The sequence below is a fragment of the Mus pahari genome, chromosome 14, assembly GCF_900095145.1.
Source record: "Mus pahari chromosome 14, PAHARI_EIJ_v1.1, whole genome shotgun sequence".
Lineage (NCBI taxonomy): Eukaryota > Metazoa > Chordata > Mammalia > Rodentia > Muridae > Mus > Mus pahari.
In genome coordinates, this window is record NC_034603.1 from 13,149,973 (window position 1) to 13,160,355 (window position 10,383).

Genomic DNA, 10,383 nt, shown 5'->3' on the forward strand with positions numbered 1-10,383 from the left:
ACTGCAAAGGCCTTAGAACAGTGATCGACATATATTAAGTATATAATAAGTTAGCTATATTTGTGATCTTATTGTTATTGCCTGACTGAGTTGACAAAGTCAATTGTGTCTACTAACGTAATAAATGCAGTAACTATCCAAGTAGAATATCATTTATTGCTTCTAGGAAAAAATGTCATATGGAATTATTTGAAATATTTAGTCCCCACCCAGCCCCAAGGCATTTGAATAATAGAAGGGCTTTTAGATCTTCAAGACAGAAGAGATGCAACAGAAAGTCCTCTGCATGGGGACGTGCTTGCCTTTTAGTCAGGGCTGATGTAACTGAGCAGCATAGTGAATATGATATCATGCCTAACTCAGTTCTGAAAACGGGCCTGCTTAGCTGCTGAGCTGAAATTACATCTTTGCAATTTGTTCGCCAGTAGCCAAGCTGCTACTTGAGGCAAAATGAGTTTTGATTTTACTCTACTATTAATGTTAGATTTGCTGTTTGACACAATTGTTTATGAAATGTCAGATTTGTGGTGTTTTCTTTGGCATGGCTTAATTTTTAACTAGGGTTTTTTCACCTACTGGAAACTGGACTCTATTATGTAGCACTTTTTTTTTTTTTAAATGAAAGCAGTGGAACAGGGTGGGTGAATGTAGTAATTACTGTGCGGTGTGCTGATACTATAGACATTATTATTGGCTCAATTCTTAGCAATTTGTGATCACTGATAGTTTATATTTAGAAGGTACTCCTCTTTTGGTTGAAGAAGGCAGTTTTTATATTTATGGCCCTTTCTCTGAGGTGACAAATAGACTCTGCTTTTTGTTTTGTTTTCAAGGCTATTGTTTTGATTTATGTGGGAAATTCAAATTTCTTTTCCCTCTCCTCTTCCTTCTTCTTCCCTCCCTTCTTATTGCAAATCAGGGCAAATTCCTAATGAGAAAAGTGCACATTCTCACTGCTCCCTCGAATGTGGTGTGGGACAGAAGGAGTTAAAACTATCAGAAAAGTAAATAAAAGAAAGCAAGCTCAATTCTCTGAACTTCTGTGGGCATCCCACTGAAGTAAGATCCCGGTGCATGCTCAGAGTTGCTTTCTTTCTTTCTTTCTTTCTTTCTTTCTTTCTTTCTTTCTTTCTTTCTTTCTTTCTTTCTTTCTTTCTTTCTTTCTTCCTCCTCCTCCTCCTTCTTCTTTTTTTCTTTTTCTTTTGCTGTGTAGTCTTTATCCCGACGTAAGTCTCAGTGAACTTTTAAGCCCCAGCAATATTTTCAAAAAACTAGGGATGAACTACACTTCAAAGATGACTTTTAAAACAGTAGTAACAGAGGCAAGCACGATACAGGGATTGACCGATTTTCAAAGACTTGCACACGTTGACTTATAATTAAGTGTTTAAAACGAATGGAGTTTTCTCTTCGGACAATAAAATCTGTTGTTCTTCGAGATTATGAAAGTTTTAACAACACCCATGTTTTTTCATCTTTAGTTAAATATATATATATAACAATATGGTTGAAAAAAACCAATCTGAAATCAAGGGAGGATTAGCAGGAACTTGCATTCGTTTCTGCTTGCTTGTTATTTTCTGTTAGAGAGAGGAGCTACTGATCTATCAGAAAGTCAGGTCTCCAAATAGGACAGATTTGGACAATTTATCTCAGTAGCACCAGGTTTTGAAAGTTGAGGTGAAGTTACTTCTGTTTATTGTTTTACATCTCTTCCTGTCCAAGCATCCCCACTGCCTTGAGGCATTTGTTTGCTCTTGGCAGGATTAATGTAAACAGTATTTTCCACTTAATACTGTATCTTTTGTTTCGATGGTTATAAAGCTCAACTTGATTCACCCTCGATTGATTTATTCCAATAATGCGTTTTTATAATTTCTCTCCCTCTGCGTCCCATTGTAGTGGCAGCTCCCCCTTTCCTCACTTCTGATAAACACATTGATTTATCTAAGCCAGTGTTGTCTTTCTCGCTTTCTCAGGCAGACCACCTTCCTCCCAGTGAGCACATGCATGATTTACTGTGGAGGATGACAATGAGCCTTCTTCTCAGGGCTCCATTGTCTGTATCCTAAACCAGCTGTCTATTAAAATGATTTCACTTAAAATAGTCAAGGCTGTTTATATGCCCTTGGGATCTCCCAGCTGATCCAACCTCAACCATCTTGCCTCAAACCCCACAGAAGCATACATTTAAGTTAGTAAGAGAAGCTGAAGCCCCCTGTCCCCCAAAATTGGTGTTAGACGATGCCTATCCTTGGTGATGGGGGGGGGCGGTGTTTAGCGTCTGGATTTGCTCAACTGTGAGCCAGTCTTGCTGTGCGTGCTAAATGTACACAGTAGAAACGTTTTTAGTAGAGAAAGCTGGAGGGGGAACTTCGAGGCAGTAAGGGAAAAAACCCGAAGTGTATCTTAATGTTACTGTGATACTGGAGCCACCCAAATAAATCTATCATATCTACCTGTACCTGATCCCATCTGAATATTCATCTTTGGACCAATATTTTCTCTGTGGTGTGTTTGTATGTGCATGCATGCATGTGTGTTTTAATAAGTTTAATAAGTCTTTTCAGTGATAAGAAAACTGGTTAGAGGCTGGAGGGAGTTCTGCCTTTGAATTGCATGAGAAAGCTTGCTCCCTTAATGTGAGTGCAGTTGAATCTAGGGACAGGAATTTTATCCTTCCTGTCTCATGGTAGACTCCCACTCTGTTTTACTGCAGAATTTTCCAGAAGCAGGTACTTCTTTTTCTGCCCCTGTGCCTTGAGAACTCTTCTTATTCTATCTAGGCAGAGGGAGAGGAGAGGCAGAGTGAGAGGGAAGGCAGAAACCTCAGATCCCAGATCTCCCCAGAGTTCTTAATTATTTCTGAGCAAATCCAAACTCTTGGTTTCATTTTTCTATGCTTGATTTGGAGAAAGATTCTCTGTTTTGACCCCACCGCCAGAAGCAAGTGGTAGCTTGGTATTTGGTAAAGAGACGCATTATGGAGGGACTGGGCCTTTAACAAGTGATGTTCAGTTACCAAGGAGAAAACATAGGACTTCTGGGAGTCCCTGTCATCCATTGCCTGGGGGAGTCCTCAGTGGATTTGCCTTGAAGCTTATTATTAACTGGATATTATCATGGCCTCATTCATTTCAACTAGCAGCCTTGGTAATAATGATGTTTATCTCATCTAGAAAGTTCCAAACGGAGATCTTATGTAATTGATATGCCTGCCATGCCCCCCCCCCCAAATAACACCATTTCTTCTCTCCCGCCACCTCCCTGCACCATCATAGAAGTTTTTTAGACCTGTAAACTGACTTATCAAGTATTATTATTATTATTATTATTATTATTATTATTATTAGTTTAGTTTAGCAAGGCAAACCCTGAAGCTGAAGCAGAGGTTATGTAGAGTTTTAGGAGAACATAGAGCTGATTTAGTGATAATAGGAGTTAGCAGAAATGCGTCATTTGAATTTTTTTAGCACTATACTTGAGATCTAATCAGTAATTTACTGTGTTTTCTTTCTTCCTTTCTTAAATTTTTTTTTTAAAAACAGTTATTGCAGATAATAGAAGAGACGCATACATGTTTTTAAAAAAGTATTAAAAATATTTATTATTTAGATTGCGTGCCCGAGTGCACACACATGCTCATGTATGTGTGAGGGCTCATGAATGCCACAGTGTATGTGTGAGGTCAAAGGACAGTTGTCCGTTCTTTCCTTTCGCAGTGTTAAATCGCAGGAATTGAACTTAGGCCGTCAGGCTTTTTGGCAGACACCTTTACCTTCTGAGCCATCTTACTTGCTTCAATTTTTGGTTTTCAGAATATTTTTAATTAATGCATTTTCTTGAATAAAGCAACTTTTAGGGCATTTGAAGAAGTCTTTTAAGAATATTGGCAAGAGGGCCAGTGAGAAGGCTCAGACGGTAAAGGGGCTTGCTGAGCAAGCCTGGAGACCTGAGTTCAATTCTGATCTCCACATGATGGAAAGAGAGAACCAACGCCTGAAATTTGTTCTTTGATCTCATACACACCACACACACACACACACACATACTCACTCACTCACTCACAACACACAAATACACACAATGGCACTAGCCCTCCCAATTTGATACATAAATATAATAAGAATAAAGGAAGAGTTATGTGTTCACACTAAGACTAGTGACTGAAGATTTGACACATCAAAGGACATTAACAGTGCAAGTTATTGCCCCAGAATACAGTTATAGGATATAAGATCTAACCTTATATTGTGAGAAGCTAGCCTGTGGTCACTGATAGATGGTGAGCATCGCTCTAACAGAATGGTCAGAGTGTATGCTGTTAATAAACGTGTGGATAAGGAGAACCTGGTTCAGAGGGGATTCAGCATCACTCTGTGCTGTTGTCCTGCCTTGAAGTCTAAGACTTTCATATGAGCTGGAGAACCAGAACAGAACCCAAACTGAAGGATATTCTACAAAGTAACTGTGCTGTATTTTCAACAATGTTAATGCCATGAACCACGATGACTGGAGGATAGTCGGAATGAAAGGAGACATGACAGCTGAGCGCGGTGATTAGCACAGGATTTTCTTTCGCTGTAAAGGACATTATTAGGTAATTGGTAAATCTCAATAAGGTCTGGAGATTAGATTATTCTATTGTATCAATGCTAATTTTCTGATTTAGATAATTGTGCTGTGATTATGCATGAAAAAGCCTTGTTTTCAGGAAATGCATGCAGATATATTGAGGATATATCTGCAATTTGCTAAAAAGTGATTTAGGGGAAAAAGAAAAATAGGAAGCAAATTTACTAAAATGCAGGCGTTTGAGGAATCTGGGTAATGAATATCTATCCTGGACTTCTAAATATATTCTTTCAACCATTTTAGAAGTCTACAGTTAAAGTAAAAACAATTTATTTCTTTTAAATACAAGGTTATGATAAGCTAGCCATTAAAGATAGATAATTTTGATAGACCAATGTTAGGGATGTGTACTTTTTTTTTTCCCTTCATTTTAATTTGTTATAAAGTTTGCTTTGCTCTGTGTTTAGATACTGTAAACTGTAATCAGGTCATGACCCAGGGATATGTCTACACTGGGTCTCAAGTCACGGTGGTTCTGTCTCCAAGTTCAAAACCATAGCACATGAGAAAGAATGACCAGTTAGGCACAGAAGTCCTTTTATGCACCACATAGTAATAAGAATAATCTCTGGTTAGTTTAAATAGTTTTGTCACTAAGAAACTGAGGGTTCTGTGAATGTGTGAAAGTAATTTTATTAACAATTTGAAGCTGTGTTATATTAGTATTATGCAGTGATACAGTGTTAAGTGAGTTAAATGTATGCTGATGCAGAAGCCCATTCTACCAATAGTGTGTGTCTCTTTGGCTGGGACAGTGACCTGTAGGTCCATGGGCAAGCTTGAGGTTTTGGGAAACTTGGTGGGTGTCAAAGCAAAATGTGATTGTGTTGCAAAAAAGAAAAGAGGGCAAAGCGCCCGTGGTTGGTGGTTGAGGGGATCCGGATTTTGAGAGTGAGAAGTAATTCTCTGCTTAGGGAGCTGACTCTGATTCCATCCCCCACACAGCACATGCCGGCAAGGGTTCCCTTCCGGGCGGGTGTACACCCTGCAAAAGCGCTTGCTCTCAGCCTCTCAGTAGGAAGAGGGGGTTTTCCCTGATGAAATCGCTTCAGAAATGACTTAGACGATGCATAGACATACAGCTTTTCCCAAACCCGTTTCCTGCTACTTGTCAGTAGAACACTAAATGTGGGGGCTGGGAGCAGTGCAGAAGCAAATGTGCGTGGCTGGCCAATCAAACCCACATGGCCTCTCTACATGTGAAATACAAAATATTGCAACCTCTTCAGCCTTCTGGATCTCCCCTCTTTACTTTATCGATTAGATTTATTTTTATTCTGTATTGAAAAGAGAATTATGGTCGTCTTGACAACAGATGCCTATCACGCGCTCTGGTCCAGAGATGTGCATAATGAGGTGGCTGATAGGGCAGAGAGGATCAGATCCCACTCCACTCAATTTGGGCTGAGCCTGACCAACGTGTCCTGAAATAATCAGCCCAGTGAGGCTTTTTGCTCCTAAAAGTTAATTGGCCCCCAGCAGGGGTGAGGCAGTGAAGAACAGGATTGATATACTTAAGCCTCTGCTACTTGTTTCTATTTTTAGCTAAAAACATGCCTTTACTTTCAGGCCATAGTGTATGAAGGCCAAGACAAGAACCCTGAAATGTGCCGAGTATTGCTCACACATGAGATCATGTGCAGGTAAGAAAGTTCTCTCTCTCTCTCTCTCTCTCTCTCTCTCTCTCTCTCTCTCTCTCCCTCAACCTGTCTGTGTGTGTGTGTGTGTGTGTGTGTGTGTCTGTCTGTCTCTTGCTGTCTCTCTCTCTGTGTCTGTCTGTCTGTCTCTGTCTCTCTCTCTCTCATTGAAGTAAAGCTGAATTTGGATCACAAACCTAGGTGAAATCAGTTCCACTGGGGGGGTGGGGTGGGGAATATGTTTATTTTGCTCTTGTTAAGTGGTCTGGAAGAATTCTCAGACGCATTTGGTAATAGTGTCAAGGATCATGTCGGTTCTCAGTTGTTTATTCCATTTCATCTTGGGAGACATCAGTTTGCTGTTTTTGGTACCTCACCGTTCACGGCCACACCTCCCTCTTCCTCTGCAGTGTTAGTCAAATAGAGTACAACCTCCTTTTTGGTGACATTTACACTCATCTGCATGCTTAGCTAAAATGAGTTCTCTTGAAGTCAGCAGAGGCTTCTGTTTGGGTCAACTTGAAGGATACAATTTCTCCTTTTGAGTTCTACTTAATAGAACACCCCATACCTGAGCCTGAACTGATCCCCGTCTCTGTCTCCGTCTTCTCTTTTCTCCTGTGGATGGTCTTCTAGTAATCCTGTTCATATCTGTACATGAAGCTAATGTTTCTTAGGGGTGGTTTGCTTTGGGGTTTTTGGGGAAGGATAATGAGGAGGAGACCACAAAAGATCTAATAACTCATGTTCCTCACAGATGAATCTCTTTCTGCTATGATCATGCTCAAGTGTCATCTGAGACCACAGTGCCCCTTGGTGGCCTCAGCCAGGCTTGTGCAGCAGGGGAATAAGAGCAGCCTTTTAACTTACACTCTTATTCCTTGTAAAATAACCCAGCATTTTGCTCCCAACATCTCCCAAGTAATTGGATAAAGCAGGGAGATGCCACACTTGACATCAGAGGAGAGTTCCTAATCACTTTGTTAGCTGAGCAGCCTCTCTCTGGCACAATGTGTGCTTGAATGTCACTGACCAGTCTGCATGGGTCTTCAGCTGCCATCTCAGCATAGGTGGCCCTTACCTGCCTGCCGCTCTTGGACTCTTGGACTCTTGGGGCAAACAATCTTACAACTCTACAGGTGGAGAGAGACTCAAAAGGGTTTTGTGTTTTGTGAAATCCCAAATATTAACATTTGTATCTATAAAAAAAATCCTGCTTTTTTTTTCCTTTTTAAAAATACTTCTGATTTAGAGTTCTAAGATATACAAGAGTTTCACACATTTTTACTTCAGTGATTTGTAAAACCTGTTAATTATTCTAAAAACCAGGTTGTTTTTTTTTTCTCTCCAGACTTAAGACAGTAGCGGAACACTCCCAAACAGGGTGAAATTCCTTCATCAGTAGGAAAAGTTAGTTTTACCTGGTGTGTATGAACTGGATACAATCTGGCTGAGTGGCACCTTTTTAGAAGGAAAGGGGCAAGTCCCAGTTTTGAAAAGCAGTAAAACATAACCTTGCCTGTGTTACTGTTTCCCCAACCACGGCTCTATCATTTTAGCCTTCTACAATTAACATGCCATTAGACCGACCTCTCCGTGTAGAACTGCATGTGGCTGTAGCAAAACAGGAAACAGGAAGATGGATTTCACGAACAGGCCAAGCACTAGCTATACATCATCGATTTGCATTTCGTATCTGCATATGTTTGGATTATGCTGGAGAGAATTCTATTCCTGAACTACTTAGAGATATATTATGCCTCTCATGCGCAGGGCCCCCCTCTATTAATGCAGTTTATATTTTCCTTGTTTTTAAAATTCATTGGTCCAAAGTGCTTTATTATGCCGGTTGGTGTGCTTTACTGCTGACGTTCTCTCTATTTTTCAGAAACATAAAAATAGCAAAAAATAAAATTCTCAAGCCATGGAAGGCAAATGACGCTGTTTGTACCGAGTGGCTAAGAGGGAAAGCCATATTCCAAATGTCATCTTGCTAATGTTACATATTACTGCTTTCCCCGGCTGCCTATAGATGTGGAAGGGGTACTGTTTGTTTACAGGCTACCATGACCCCATTACACAAACCTGTCATCTATTGTGTGGCTAACAGTCTTTTAAATTGCAAATCTGATGCTCTTTAGGGGGGCTTTAGGAAAAAAAAAATTCTCACTTTCCATACCATCCTATTTCTCTTGATTTCTTGCCTGTTGTAAGTGGAAGTTGGGATGTGCTGAATTTGCACCAGGGGTGCAAATGCAGCCTCAATTATAAGCATAAAATTAGAATCTGTTCACCATTAATCAGCCTGGCTAATTGCTATGCACCACCATTAGCCATATGGTGTGAAAGACAGCTTGCTCTCCCCAAGATGAAATTTCTTCATTGCAGACATGAAATAGTGAAGGCCCTGGATTTTAAAATAGCTTGTTTTAGATATTTAATTTCTAAACAACTTTCTGCAGTGCTTTCTATCAAAGCTAACGGCACAATAAAACTTTGTGTTGATGTCACAAAAGCTGTATGTTTATAGTACACTGGCTATGATGAAGGAGACAGAATTTCGATCCACAAGAAAGGGCTTGGTGCATTCTGTTCATTACAGGCAAATGGAAGGGAAAAGGAAAAGATAAGCAAGGGACAGTCCTGTCTCAGGTGCTGTAAATTAAGAAGAAGGGGGAGGAGAAGAAGAAAAATAAAACCCATTGTGTTTTGTGGAGAAGGTGACCCCATTGTGTGACATGGCTAAAGAAATTGCCATCATTAGTTTATAATTGTTGACACTCAGAGACAAACCCTCTCTGATTTGAAGTTGCGGAGCACTTCTGCCTTTGGTGACTTAGAATCTATCACACCAATCATTTATGGTTGTGAAGTTCTACAGATAATATGGCTCTATGAATCCTTTCATTTATTTTTTTTTAAGAGTGGGATTCTATGAGGGGTCTGCTTATATGAGTGCCCTAACTTCCGTGTTTCAATGCAAATGAAAACTAGGGACTCAGCTTAGTAGGGGGACTTGATATCCACCTCTCCAGCAGACTTTAGGGCAGCAGGAATTCTTCATTCCCAGTACCCAGGGAGATGGCAGGCCAGAGGCACCCGTCTAAGGAAGTTCTTGCTTATTTTATTTTGTAAAAGAACCATGAAACTCTTGAGGCGAGTTTGCTTATGTGATAGGGTGGGGTTTTTTTTGTTTTTGTTTTTGTTTTGTTTTTTTCTTACTTGTTTCCAGGTTTAGTCTGATTTTCTCCTTCAGATACTCACTTATGTGTGGCTTTCCCTGGGAAGCACCTCTGGCCCTTGGCCCAAGTCATAACCCCTTATAAGCTGTCCGAAGTACCAGGTGCTTTTAACTCCATAGGACTCCCTGTCTTTGCAATGACGCTTACTCTCTGTCTTTATTCAGCCAAGCCCTTTAAAGGGCAGGAAGTGGCTCAGTGTACTCCATGCTTCAGCTGTCCCATTTGTGAAATGGGGTCTTAAATGCTATCTCCTAGGTGGCAGTGAAGGTTAAATGCTATAGTCCCTATAAATTCTTACCTTGATGCTTGGCAGAGTCAGAACGGAAAGCCTGTTATGACTTGAAGCAGTATTAATAGAAGCAGTAGAGAACTCATCCGTGCCTGGCTGAGTATTTGGTACTTTGTGGCCCCAAGTAGCTGATGGTAAGAAAGCATTGAAGGGAGGTTCAGTGTCCATCAAACCTGAATGTACCTGGTTCCCTACAGTTGTGGTGATTACGTATCTTTATTGTTAGTACCTACTATGTGCAAAGCCTTGTGGAATTTAGAGTAAGGAAATTTCATGCCATAGAAGGAAAGCTTGAAGAGGGACGCCTTGAGCAGCTAACGGGGCGTTACTAGGCAAAGGGTTTCATGTGACGGTGGGTAAAGGGCTCTGAGGATGGAGAGGAGGGAGGAAATATTTGTAGGTGAGTCATATCAGTGGGGGTGGGGGAGGGAGGGAGAGAGAGAGAGAGAGAGAGAGAGAGAGAGAGAGAGAGAGAGAGAGAGAATGATTTTAGAGAGAGATTTTAGAGGCCACCTAAAGAAGTGTTTGTGGTCTAAGCAGGGTTGCTCTGTGGAGGTTTACAGCTGACTTGTGGCCTGGA

The 10,383-nt window shown here is 40.6% G+C and overlaps 1 protein-coding gene across 5 annotated transcripts in view; it reads left to right on the forward strand.

The window, feature by feature from the left end:
• The window catches only part of Ebf1 (EBF transcription factor 1), a 387,719-nt gene that overhangs the window by 8,605 nt on the left and 368,731 nt on the right, over positions 1 to 10,383 (forward strand). For all 5 annotated transcript variants that reach the window (XM_021211996.2, XM_021211997.2, XM_021211998.2 and 2 more), the window contains exon 5: positions 6,205 to 6,278. In XM_021211996.2, coding sequence (XP_021067655.1) covers positions 6,205 to 6,278 — 74 coding nt within the window. The remainder of the gene's footprint in view (positions 1 to 6,204; positions 6,279 to 10,383) is intronic.